Source organism: Oryctolagus cuniculus, chromosome 1, assembly GCF_051225735.1.
Source record: "Oryctolagus cuniculus isolate XC-2025 breed Fujian yellow rabbit chromosome 1, ASM5122573v1, whole genome shotgun sequence".
In the NCBI taxonomy this organism is placed as follows: Eukaryota; Metazoa; Chordata; class Mammalia; order Lagomorpha; family Leporidae; genus Oryctolagus; species Oryctolagus cuniculus.
In genome coordinates, this window is record NC_142867.1 from 215106585 (window position 1) to 215120662 (window position 14078).

General features: G+C 38.8%; 1 protein-coding gene across 1 annotated transcript; it reads right to left on the bottom strand.

Moving 5' to 3' along the window:
- Positions 1-11390: 11390 nt before the first annotated feature.
- On the bottom strand, positions 11391-12953 carry OR2K2 (olfactory receptor family 2 subfamily K member 2). The gene has a single exon (XM_089301592.1). The coding sequence runs from the start codon at positions 12894-12896 to the stop codon at positions 11946-11948; it is 951 nt and encodes a 316-aa protein (XP_089157718.1). The 5' UTR covers positions 12897-12953; the 3' UTR covers positions 11391-11945.
- Between the last annotated feature and the right edge of the window lie 1125 nt (positions 12954-14078).

The window sequence follows — 14078 nt, forward strand, 5'->3', positions numbered from 1 at the left end:
CCCTGTCGGGGCGCCGGATTCTGTCCCGGTTGCCCCTCTTCCAGGCCAGCTCTCTGCTGTGGTCAGGGAGTGCAGTGGAGGACAGCCCAAGTGCTTGGGCCCTGCACCCCATGGGAGACCAGGAGAAGCACCTGGCTCCTGCCATCGGATCAGCGCAGTGTGCCGGTCGCAGCGTGCCAGCTGCAGCGGCCATTGGAGGGTGAACCAATGGCAAAGGAAGACCTTTCTGTCTGTCTCTCTCACTGTCCATTCTGCCTGTCAAAAAAAAAATAAATAAAAATAAAAAAGAAAGAAAGAAAGAAGGAAGGAAGGAAGGAAAAGAAAGACAGAAAGACAGAAAATCAACCCAGATGTCCATCAACTGTTGACTGGATAAAGAAATTGTGGCATATATATACACAGAGATACACATGCACACACATACCATGGAGTACTACTCAGCTGTAAAAAAGAAAAGAGAAGAGAAGAGAAGAGAAGAGAAGAGAAGAGAAGAGAAGAGAAGAGAAGAGAAGAGAGAAAAGAGAAGAGAGAAAAGAGAAGAGAGAAAAGAGAAGAGAGAAAAGAGAAAAAAGAGGAGAAAAGAAAAGAAAAGAAAAGAAAAGAAAAGAAAAGAAAAGAAAAGAAAAGAAAAGAAAAGAAATCCTGTCTTTTGCAACAAGATGGACACAGCAGGAAACTACAATACTTGGTAAAATAAGCCAATCGCAAAAAGACAGATATCACACATTTTTCCCAATCCAAGGCAACTAATAGAATACTGAAAATGTAATGTATTGGGGTGAAAAGGACATTTTGAGATTTGTTGATTGTTTACAGTCCTTGTCTCTTCCATTGAGGAAGTATTTTTTTTCATATATATGTTGAAGTCTTTTACTTAGTGTATGTTTAACCTTATCACTAAATAAAGCAGATCTTTGTAAAAATTAAGAGTGAAAATGGGAGAGGGAGGAGGAAGAAGGGTTGGAGTGTGGGCAGGAGGAAGGGTAAGGTGGGAAGTATCACTGTGTTCCTAAATCCATATATATGAAATATATGAGAAACTTGTAAACTTAAAATTTTAAAAAAGGAAAAGGAAAAAAAGAGCAATTGGCAAACTTTTTTATTTTTAATTTAGTTTATATTTTAATCTTTTCTCTCTACATTAGTTTCTTTTTTCATTTTTAGGGAAATTTATTACATTTGAAACAATACAGTAGAATTCTCAAAAGTTTACTCATTAAATATAGTTTACTTCTTACAAATCTCCTTTTGAAAATGTAATTTGTATATGGCGCAACCTCAGAAGTTTGAATTCAAAATGAAATCTGAAGGCAATAGCCAAGGAAATTACATCAGAGTGCTTTGTCAAATATCTGTACAAATAAGAACATACTTCTGTGATACAGTAGGAAAAAGGTGATTCTAAATATATCCAAGTAAATGCAGAAAAATACATTACAATTTGAGGCAGATCAGGCTAAAACATGATTTACAATGATTAGTTTGCATTTAAGATGGTTTATGATGCTTCTTAAACCAATGAAATCAAGGAAGCTAAGTTTTGCAGTATTTGCTCAGTCTTTCATACTTAATATTAGTTCATCTGACGAAAAGCAAATAAAATTGGAAAAAGTCAAAGACCTGATCCTTCTCTTTATGCTTATTATTTTCTTACTCGGTCATACTAAATGCAAACAAATAAGTACAGCATCAAGATTTTTCACATGTTAAAATGAAGACCAATGACTTGTGAAGGCAGACTGTGTACCATGTAGTACATACATAACAGATATGCTTGCAGTTACAATCAACTCAATTTTTTAAATAACATCAAGATTTACAAGCCAAAATAAACATTTGATTTAAAGATTCTGCTATTTAAGATAACTCAGTTGATCTTTTTTTCTCTTTGAGATTGGTAGGAGTTGAGTCTTTAAAAACCTGAAGAGGAACTGGTAAGAGGAAATAAATCCTCAATGCTTTAAAAAACTCAACTAGGTAGGAGTCCATACAGTTACTATGCTGGCTGGCATGGAAAAAGGTGTTCTCTGCCACAGAACCATTCACTTTCCCTCCGACGTACTTCCTTCAAGCCATCTATACAATGATGTAAATCAGCTCACCCATGATTAAAATTGAAGTAACCCTTCAAAAATAGAAGCAAGACACCTCACCCAAAAAGATCTTTTAAATCATTGCTACCTGAACTGCTATTAGTCATAGTAGTCGGTTGCTATGCAAAGTTCTGTGGATTAAAAAAAGGATTACCCTGCATACCAAAGGCAGATTGTCCTATCATGTTCATCTGCATCCCCATTACTGAGCTGCCCATACCTGCAGAAACTTGAGAAGGAACAAACTGATTAAGCCACTGATTTGGTTTCTGTTGTGATAGTTGGTTCATGCTAACTTTGGGTTGCTGAGGACCAAAGAGATTATTAAGGGCAGACATATCTGTAGGTCTTTGTCGGATTTGTTGGGCCTGCTTCACACCAGCAGCAAGAGGAACACTCAAATCACTGAGGCTTGGAAAAGTGGGAGCCATCTTGGTCACTCCACACGTGCTTGGATTGCTGAAGAAGTTCTGGTTTGTATTGACCGGCATGCTGAATCCTGAAGTCTGAAAGCCCATGTTGGCATTTAGGCCATTTGTCAAATTTCTTTTTGTATTATCAATTGGTGTAGAAAACTTCATCCTTCCCGTGTAAGGAACAGAAGTGAAAGTACTTGAAGCAGACACTTTAGGGGTACCAATAGAAAGGCTGCTCAAAGATGACATATTATCCATCAAAGTACCAGGAGCTCTGTCTAAACATCATTCCGACCTTTGCAAATCTCATAGACTACCCCTCCATGAAAAATGCTTTGATACCAAGAATTAAAAATGCCTGTCTGCAAATATCTTCCCTTGCTGTTCGTGTAAATTCATTAGTGTGCTTAGGAAAGATTTTGGAATACTTGGATAAATGGTTTGTACTTGATGATATTCTACCCTTCTTACAACAAATTCCATCCAAGGAACCTGCGGTCCTCATGGGAATTTTAGGGATTTACAAATGTACTTTTACTCATAAGAATCTGGGAATCACCAAAAAGCAGCTTGCTGGAAAAGTATTGCCTCATCTGATTCCCCTAAGCATTGAAAATAATCTTAATCAGTTCAATTCTTTCATTTCTGTCATAAAAGAAATGCTTAATAGATTGGAATCTGAACATAAGACTAAACTGGAGCAACTTCATATAATGTAAGAACAGCAGAAATCTTTGGATATAGGAAATCAAATGAATACTTCTGAGGAATCAAAAGTAACAAATATTACAAATATTGGGAATCAGCAGATCGACAAGGTTTTTAACAACATTGGAGCAGACTTTCTGACTGTTGGTGAATCAGAAAATAAAGAGGATGCGCTACAAAATAAACATAAAAATGTATCGCTTACACTTGAAGAAAAACAAAAATTAGCAAAAGAACAAGAGCAAGCACAGAAGTTGAAAAGCCAGCAGCCTCTTAAACCCCAAGTGCACACACCTATTGCTCCAGTTAAACAGACTAAGGACTTGACAGATACTTTGATGGATAATATGTCATCTCTACATTAGTTTCTTTTAAAAATGTTTATCATTTATTTATTTGAGAGTCAGAGAAAACGAAGGAGATGGACAGGGAGACAACTGCCGGCCAACTCCTCAAATGCTTGGAATAACTGGGGCTGGGCCAGGGCCTAAGGCAGCAGAGAACATAGCCAGGTCCTTCTATGTGACAGGAAGATTTCTGGCAGGTAATCAACAACTTCAGCCATCATCACTTCCTCCCAGAATCTGCAATAGTCGGAGGTGAGAATCAGGATCCAGAGCTGGGTATTAAACCCAGACACTCTAATATGGGAAATAGATGTCTTAATTACTGGGCTAACCACCCACTTCAGATTGGATGCTTTCTACTGACTTATCAAGTTCACTGAATCTTCGGTTATTGATACTCTGTGATTGAACTCATTAAGTATATTTTTTCAGTTTTTTTATTTCTAAAATTTCCATTTGTTGGGCCGGCGCTATGGCACAGTGGGTAAAGCCACTGCCCTCAGTGCCAGCATCCCATATGGGCTCTGTTTCTAGTACCGGCTGCCCCACTTCCCATCCAGCTCTCTGCTATGGCCTGGGAAAGCAGTAGAAGATGGCTCAGGTCCTTGGGCCCCTTCACCCATGTGGGAGACCTGAAAGAAGCTCCTGGCTCCTAGTTTTGGATCCGCCCAGCTCCAGCCATTGTGGCCATTTGTGGAGTGAACCAGCAGATGAAAGACCTCTCCCTCTCTCTCTCTCTCTCTCTCTCTCTCTCTCTCTGCCTCTCTGTAACTCTCTCAAATAAATAAATTTTTAAAAATTTTCCATTTGTTTCATTTTTTTCTTCAATTTATTTGTTGAAACTCTTTTTCCACTTATTTCAAGATTGTTTGCCTTTACTGCATGGAACATAATTATAACAGCTATTTTAAAGTCTTATCTGATTATTCCAAAATCTTTTGTCATGTTGGGGTTGGTGTGTGTTGTCTTTTGCTTTGCAAAATGTTGAGATTTTCTTAATTCCTTAAATGTTGAGTGACTTTGAATTGCACCTTGGAAATTTTGACTACTATGTTATGGACTCTGGGTGTTATTTAAATTCAGTGAAAACTATGATTTGTGTTTTTTTTTTTTTTTTTTTTTTTTTTGGCCAGGCAGAATGGACAGTGAGAGAGAGAGAGAGAGAGAAAGGTCTTCCTTTGCCGTTGGTTCACCCTCCAATGGCCGCGGCGGCCGGCGCACCGCGCTGAACCGATGGCAGGAGCCAGGAGCCAGGTGCTTTTCCTGGTCTCCCATGGGGTGCAGGGCCAAGCACCTGGGCCATCCTCCACTGCACTCCCTGGCCACAGCAGAGAGCTGGCCTGGAAGAGGGGCAACCGGGACTAGAACCCGGTGTGCCGGCGCCGCTAGGCGGAGGATTAGCCTAGTGAGCCGCGGCGCCAGCTGGGGGGGGGGGGGGAGGAGGGGATTTTTAACAAGAAGTTAACTTGATCAGATTAAGGCCACAAGTTAGTGCTCATTTTCCAGAAGCTATGGTTCCAATGTCACTTGACATTTCCAAGAGTTTGCAATGTTGTTTAAATGAGCCTTGGGGTGGGCATTGTGGTACAGTGGGTTAAGCCACCACTTGAGATATTCACATCTTATATTAGAGTGCCAGTTTGAGTTCTAGCTACTCTGTTTCTAATCCAGCTTCCTGGATTAGATGGTTCAAGTACTTGCCCTGCTATCCATGTAAGAGACCCAGACAAGTCCCAGGCTCCTGGCTTCAGCCTGGCCAGCCCTGGCTAGTGCAGGCATTTGGGGAGTGAACCAGCAGATGAAAGATTCTGTCTCTCTCTTGCTCTCTCCTTTCATCCCTCCCTCCCTGTCACTCTGCCTTTTAAATAGATTTTAAAAATTTAAAAATCAGTCCTGCATGATTTCCATCTCTAATGGCATATACAGAACTTAAAAGTGGCCTACCCCAACGGATTTCAGTGCTCAAATCCTTTGTTAGTGGTTAGAGTTGAGCAAAGCATGAGGAGTTTGTAAATAATTCTACAGGATTGCTTTCCTGAGCTCCCTGCTCTCCATGATCTCTCTGCTCTCCATGCTCTCTCTCTCTGACACTTTCTACCTCCCAAAGTCCCTCTTCTTGCTTCTCTGTTTAAGAATCCAGAACTTTAATTTCCTTATTTGCTGTTCATATCTCACACCTGCATCTCTCTTGGGTGACAAATGGTAAGAGGATAGAGACCGGAAGGAAGCTATGAAGTCCCCTCCATTCTCTTGGGACCGTAGTTCCTCTAATCTTGGAGAAGGATTCCTCTTCCTTCTGAGAATGTGAGCTGTTCAACCACCACTATTGAGACTGCCACAGCCAACACAGCATTTCTCCTCCTGATGGAGAGCTTCCTCTTGGAACTATGGAGTGTCTCTTAGAAATTCTCTTGGAATACTTTGTTTGTATGTAGCACATAGGTTTGGGTTTCAGGTTGTATTGGAGTCTTCTGCCCAAGACATATTAGAAGAGGGTAAGACAAAACCAATAGAAAACCCACTGCCAATTGGTTGATTCCTTGAGTTCCCATGTTCCTCCTCCATCTTCCTGTTCTAATTTCTTTAGCCAGACCTCTGCACTGCTCTGTGCATTATGTCTATGGTTTTCCATTGTTATCAATGGAAGACACAGAGTATAATATGTTATTCTATCCTAACCAAAATGAGATGCTGCTTTGGTTTTTATCCTTTGTCTGTTTCATGAGTTGCTCCTTTTCAATGCCCCTTTGGTAGTTTTTTCTGCTTGGTGGGATTTAAATATCAGCATTTCTCTGGGTTCATCTTGAACAGTTTTCTATCTTTCAAGAGTTAATGTTAACCATGTTACTTAAATTATTACATATGGGGAAAGTTTTTTATCTCCCGACTGACTTTTCTCAAATTAGTATACCCAACTGACTGCTTGATATTTCTGTTTATCTTAAAATCATAAAAATAAATTCAACAGGTCTAAAAATACAAATCATGTTCTACCCGTTTAGCCCAAACTTGGCCATCTTTGAAGATTCTTTGTGTCAGTTGTAGACACCATCAGCCTCTGTTCTACAAACTGGAAGCCTAGGATTCATTTGATTCACTTTTATACCTAGCCTTAGTAGAGCTGGTTAACTGAATGCTCTAAAGATGCTATGCTATGAAGTTCTGATAACTTCCTCATCTCCACCACCTAACAATTGCTGGAAATCAGAGAGAGGTATTCCACACAAGAATGGTCAAGTACCTAACTGAATAGCCATCAAAACTTTACTGCATGTATATTTTTATTTGGTGCATGGTCACTGTGTACTTAGTGCTTCACAAAAAATATGCATTGAATGCTTTCTCAGTACGTACCACACGCTAGGAAGATAAACATCAAAAAAGTAAACTCTTGAATTACAAATTGTGATGACAGCTCTTAATAAAAGAAGGAGTTTCATTCATAGGAAATTATGAAAATTATGATGTACCTAAAGCAAAGGATGTGAATGGTGAGTAATCATATACGAAAGTCCTTGCATGTCATCCTAAGAATTTTGAGTATCCATTCAATGAAGACATGCTAAGGGATTTAAGCAGAGAAGCGACATGATCATATTTTTCTAAAGCATAAATCTGGTCATGTATTCATTCACACAAGAACTGGCCCTCCATTGGAAGTAGTTTTATCTTCTCTGTCAAAAATATTTCCCTCTTTTAAAATTACCTGAAAAGGATCCTGTATCTGAGATGCTATACAAATAATAATTTTATTTGGTGTTGGGTGTAATGAAACCTAATCACAATGAAGAAATGCACCATTTGCCAATAATTAATTTTAGTATCATATATTTCAAACATATCTATAAATGCTTATTTATTATTCACAACAATTTTAGGAACTATACAGCTCTAAGTATTAATGTTTTGGTTGCAAGTTGCCAGGGGCATATCTACCTTGGACTCTCCTGGGTCCCTCAGATCTCTGGGTCATTTCTAATCCGTGTGGTTGTTCCATTCTAGTCAATAACCCATTTTGAAATATTTGATTCCATGTCAATCTGCTCAGTTCCTTGCATTAAAGCGGACAAGACTAATTTTAGAAGGTGTTCAGTCTCTGTCTCCAGTCTCTTAAAATTCACATTGAAGCAAAGATTTCAGCTATTTGTTACAGCTCTGATTACTCATGTTTATTCGGCACAATACATAACATATTCCAGAAAGCAAACAACTCAACTCTATTCCAATAAAAGCCTATTATAAAATTTCACTTCAAAACTCTAAGCAAACTTGGTATGGAAGGAACATTCCTCAATACAATCAAAGCAATCTATGAAAAACCCACAGCCAACATCCTATTGAATGGGGAAAAGTTGGAGGCATTTCCACTGAGATCTGGTACCAGACAGGGATGTCCACTCTCACCACTGCTATTCAATATAGTTCTGGAGGTTCTAGCCAGAGCTATTAGGCAAGAAAAAGAAATTAAAGGGATACAAATTGGGAAGGAAGAACTCAAACTATCCCTCTTTGTAGATGACATGATTCTTTATTTAGGGGACCCAAAGAACTCTACTAAGAGACTATTGGAACTCATAGAAGAGTTTGGCAAAGTAGCAGGGTATAAAATCAATGCACAAAAATCAACAGCCTTTGTATACACAGACAATGCCATGGCTGAGAAAGAACTTCTAAGATCAATCCCATTCACAATAGCTACAAAAACAATCAAATACCTTGGAATAAACTTAACCAAGGACGTTAAAGATCTCTACGATGAAAATTATAAAACCTTAAAGAAAGAAATAGAAGAGGATACCAAGAAATGGAAAAATCTTCCATGCTCATGGATTGGAAGAATCAATATCATCAAAATGTCCATTCTCCCAAAAGCAATTTATAGATTCAATGCAATACCAATCAAGATACCGAAGACCTTCTTCTCAGATCTGGAAAAAATGGTGCTGAAATTTATATGGAGGCACAAGAGACCTCGAATAGCTAAAGCAATCTTGTACAACAAAAACAAAGCCAGAGGCATCACAAAACCAGGTTTCAGGACATACTACAGGGCAGTTGTAATCAAAACAGCATGGTACTGGTACAGAAACAGATGGATAGACCAATGGAACAGAATTGAAACACCAGAAATCAACCCAAACATCTACAGCCAACTTATATTTGATCAAGGATCTAAAACTAATTCCTGGAGCAAGGACAGTCTATTCAATAAATGGTGCTGGGAAAATTGGATTTCCACGTGCAGAATCATGAAGCAAGACCCCTACCTTACACCTTACACAAAAATCCACTCAACATGGATTAAAGACCTAAATCTACGACCTGACACCATCAAGTTACTAGAGAACATTGGAGAAACCCTTCAAGATATTGGCACAGGCAAAGAGTTTCTGGAAAAGACCCGGGAGGCACAGGCAGTCAAAGCCAAAATCAACTATTGGGATTGCATCAAATTGAGAAGTTTCTGTACTGCAAAAGAAACAGTCAGGAGAGTGAAGAGACAACCGACAGAATGGGAAAAAATATTTGCAAACTATGCAACAGATAAAGGGTTAATAACCAGAATCTACAAAGAGATCAAGAAACTCCACAAAAACAAAACCAACAACCCACTTAAGAGATGGGCCAAGGACCTCAATAGACATTTTTCAAAAGAGGAAATCCAAATGGCCAACAGGCACATGAAAAAATGTTCAAGGTCATTAGCAATCAGGGAAATGCAAATCAAAACCACAATGAGGTTTCACCTCACCCCGGTTAGAATGGCTCACATGCAGAAATCTACCAACAACAGATGCTGGCGAGGATGTGGGGAAAAAGGGACACTAACCCACTGTTGGTGGGAATGCAAACTGGTCAAGCCACTATGGAAGTCAGTCTGGAGATTCCTCAGAAACCTGAAGATAACCCTACCGTTCGACCCAGCCATCCCACTCCTTGGAATTTACCCAAAGGAATTTAAATTGGCAAACAAAAAAGCAGTCTGCACCCTAATGTTTATTGCAGCTCAATTCACAATAGCTAAGACCTGGAACCAACCCAAATGCCCATCAACGGTAGACTGGATAAAGAAATTATGGGATATGTACTCTTTAGAATACTATACCGCAGTAAGAAACAACGAAATCCAGTCATTTGCAACAAAATGGAGGAATCTGGAACACATCATGCTGAGTGAAATAAGCCAGTCCCAAAGGGACAAATACCATATGTTCTCCCTGATACGTGACAACTGACTGAACACCAAAAAGGAAACCTCCTGAAGTGAAATGGACACTATGAAAAATGGTGACTTGATCAGCATAGCCCTGACTGTTAATGAACAACTTAATACATTATCCCTCTTAGTAAAAAAAAAAAAAAAAAAAAAAAAAAAATTTCACTTCAAAATTACACTGAAATTCCATGAAAATGATTATGGTAATGGGATTAGGAAGATTGAGGTATCTAAAAGAGAAAAAAGTGACTTCAAGAATCAATGCTTCCTAAGTCAGCTCTCCCCTACTATTCAAAGTTGTTACTCAGGGCTTGTTTCCATTGCTCACTATCAAGCATCTCTCCCCTTTTTTGTTAAGATTTATTTATTTAAAAGGCAGAGTTACAGAGACAGAGAGAAGGACAGCAAGAGAGAGATCTTCTATCCACTGATTCACTTCCCAAATGGCTACAATGACCAAGGCTGGGCCAGGCCAAACTAGTAACCTGGAATTCCATCCAGGATTCCCAAATATGTGATCAAAGCCCAAGTACTTGGGCCATCTTCTACTGCTTCCCCAGGTGCATTAGCAGGGACCTGGATCAGAAATGAAGCAATCAGGATCCAAACCAGTGCTCATATGGGATGCCGGCAATGCAGTGCTATCTTAACCCACTACACCACAGCACCTGGCCATCACTGTCTCCTGGCAGCACCATCTGGCATTACATTTGTCCTCTTACTCCATCTTGAGAATTTTGCTTGCAATTATTTCAAGCCTTTTTTATTTGGGTTTCACATCCAGAACACGTAACAGGAGTCCTAGATCTAAGAGAATAGTCTAAGAGTTAGATAATAAAACTCAATATCCAGTATTAAAACTTGTTAAGTGCTTCCTATTTTGAAAAATGAATTTATACTTCACTCAATGCAGCTTTCCCTTCCCTACTTCAGAAGTAGAAGCAGGCAAAGAGATGACACAGATGGAGGAAGGAAAATAAAATATGAAATGAAAAAGGGAGAAATAAGGACCAGTAAGAGAGAAGATTAAAAAAGAGATAAAAATTACTCTAGTTTTCTTCTGGAATGATAGATTTTTCTCAGAAACTGAGTATCCCAAAGTATGGTCATTTCACAGCCTATTTCAGAATTTCTTGGGGCTCTAATGTAACAGCAGATTATTAGGATCCATTCTATTGCTACTGAATAAAAATCTGTAGTTGAGGCCCAGAATCTGAATTAACAGGCAATATTTGTATATAAATAAAAGATTTTAAACAGCTAATGTAAATATTGTCATTTTTAGATATTTATAAAGCAACAATCTTATTCCCCTTATTTCTTCATAATTTTCAAAAGTGGTAGGTGCTTCCCAAAAGTGATTGGTTGAAAGCTAATAAATTTATTAATTTATATAGTGCTACAAACCTGAAAACTTACAAAATAATAGGAATAGTCATCCTCATAAAGTCACTCTTCTACCGAAGTACAAAGACACACAGGGAAAAGACCTAATTAGTGTTAAGGATGGTTTTCTCACACACAATTCGCACAGGTATCTTTGTGCTTAGAGAAGCAAGGTTGGCAGGTGGCAAATCAAGTAGACATCACTGGATACTTTACTCAGGAAAACAATGATTTTTATTCAAGAGTTTTAAATAACAAAGGGAAGTTAGGGAGCTACCACTGTTGAAGAAGGAGCTCTGTCCAAGAAGTCACAAGGATGTTGGAGTATCAGTTCCAAATGCATGATGTTGTATAAGTCTTTTAAATTTTCCTTCATTCTGTGTTCTCACACAATGAAAGCCATTCAATTGCTATCACTTGCTTCCTTGCTCCTTTATGCTCCTATTCCTTAGAAGGAGTTTAAGGAGCGGAGATACTCAAGGTTCTCCTGGCATTAACATTTGCTATATGAATCTATCCAAGTTTCCTTCTGGAGTAACATTCGATGACTATAGTTCAAAATTTCTTCATCTCCATGAAACAGAAAGGACAGGAAATCTGAACAAGTGTAAATTGGAACCAACTGGTGACCACAGGCAATGATTCTATATGCACATATCTCATAATTTTGGAACAGTGAGATCACAGAACTAAAGTTCAGCTCAGAGTTTGAGGGGGTTTTATTTGTCTAGAATTTTTCTGTCAAGGACACTTCCTTGGTACAAGCCATAGGCACCAGTCACAGACGTTCATGTGTTTGATGCAGTGGCATTTTGCCCAGCATTTTTTTCATAGCATCTTTGACTTCTTTGTTTCTTAAACTGTAAATTATGGGGTTCAACATAGGGGTAAGCACTCCATAAAGCAATGAGATGACTTTATCAGTTTCTTTTGAGTTTGATGAAGAAGGCTTTAGGTACATGGAAAGAGCAGCCCCATAAAATAAAATCACCACCATCAAGTGGGCACCACAGGTAGAAAAAGCTTTGTTTCTTCCTTCTGCTGAACTGATCCTCAGAATAGCGGAAAGAATGAAGACATAAGAGACGCAGATAAAAAGCATTGGAATGGGCAGGAGGAGAATGCTGACCACAAGCATGACCACGTCCATGAGCAATGAACTCACGCAAGCTAACTTCAGAACGGCCAGAATTTCGCATGTGAAGTGGTCGATGAGATTCCCGCAGAGCGGCATCTGCAGGGCAAAACTGGTTTCCAGCAGGGCAGTCAGACAGCCTGTGAGCCAGGAAACGGCGGCCATCTGCACACAGACCTGCCTGTTCATGATGATGGGGTATCTCAGCGGGTTGCAAATGGCCACATAACGGTCATATGCCATCACCGCCAGCAGCAGACACTCTGTGGAGCCCATGGCAAGGGACAGATACATCTGGGCAGCACACCCAAAAAAGCTAATGGTCTTCGGGGATGACAGCAAGTTCACCAGCAAAGCAGGAATCGAAGCAGATGTGTAACAGACATCCATGAGAGAGAGATTTCCCAGGAACAAGTACATGGGTGTTTTAAGGCGCGAATCTATGAACGTGATTAAAATAAGTGTGCTATTCCCCAGGAGGGTTATCAGATACATGACAAGGCTGAAGACAAAGAGAACAATCTCCAGTCTTGGGTACTGGGAAAATCCCTCCAGGACAAACAAACTCCACATGGTGAAATTGTCTCCTTCCATTTCCTTTCTTTCATATGTAATTATTCTAGAGTTATTCTCTTCATTTCATCTGAGAACATAAAGAAATAACTTATTTTCCCTACTGTAAACACAATAATACCACAAGAAACCATGGGACAATGTATTTATTGATCTAAAGGGGAAAAGCAGGTTTGATCCACATAAATAATTTATTTTTCCACAACAAAATATAAAATAGTAAATTTAAAAACAAGAAGAAACATATTTCATATTAGAATCTCAGCTCACAATCTATCCTTGGCACATAATAAGTTGTCAATAAAGATTAGGAGAAGGAAAAACATGAATGTACTATGAATATACTATGAGCACAAGTTAGAAAAGTAAGCCAGAGGAAGGATGGAAGGAAAGCTTGGAGGTACAGTAAGAACCAGCAAATCTTCACTGGAAAATTAGGAATATTTAAAGAAATAAGTAAGCGAATTTTAAACCAACACATTGGAAGTTCTTGGTCTAAATGAACTCTATCTTTTCTAGCTAATAGCTTGGAGTTCTGTATGACAACATTGCTTGAATCACTAAAGATACCATTCTGTGATTATTTTTGAGAGTGAATGCATATGTCACACAAAAAAACTCACCACATTTGGACACTGACACATACACTGTAAAACTTCATTCATTATTGTACCCATATCCTTATGGATGTGTAAAGAGTGCCAAAGAATACCTTACTCTACATTCAATCTCATGAAAATCCAGGAAATCTAGCACTAATTTCTTTTAGAAAATTATGTTAGCTCTCTTTGCAAAGTAAGATTTATAGCTCACTGAGGCATAAATAAAACACCTAGGGCTTCATTTAATTTTTTACATTCACATTAACAAAAAATCATTCCAAAAAACTTACCTGCATCTGCACTTAGATTGCTCTGCATCACCTGCAAATTTTTCTTTCCCTATTGATTCTTTCAATTTTCAAAAATTTTCATTCTTAAAAATGTCCTTCAGTGCCACTCTGTGTACACTGCCTTCCTCTCTGTCGCTTCTCTCATAGACAAACCCTTCAGTGCTATGGTTCATGTTCCAAGAGCTCAGTCTTAACTTTCTCATCAGTGGCGTACTTGCCCAGTTTCTCAATCTCAGTCAATGCTATCATTCTTATCCCAGTTCTCCCTATAAAAAGTTGACATAGATGGTGCTGGTGAAAATAGTAAAGTT

Bases quoted from the DNA above. Each gene is read 5' to 3' on its own strand.
- OR2K2 (XM_089301592.1), bottom strand. From the start codon at position 12,896: ATGGAAGGAGACAATTTCACCATGTGGAGTTTGTTTGTCCTGGAGGGA.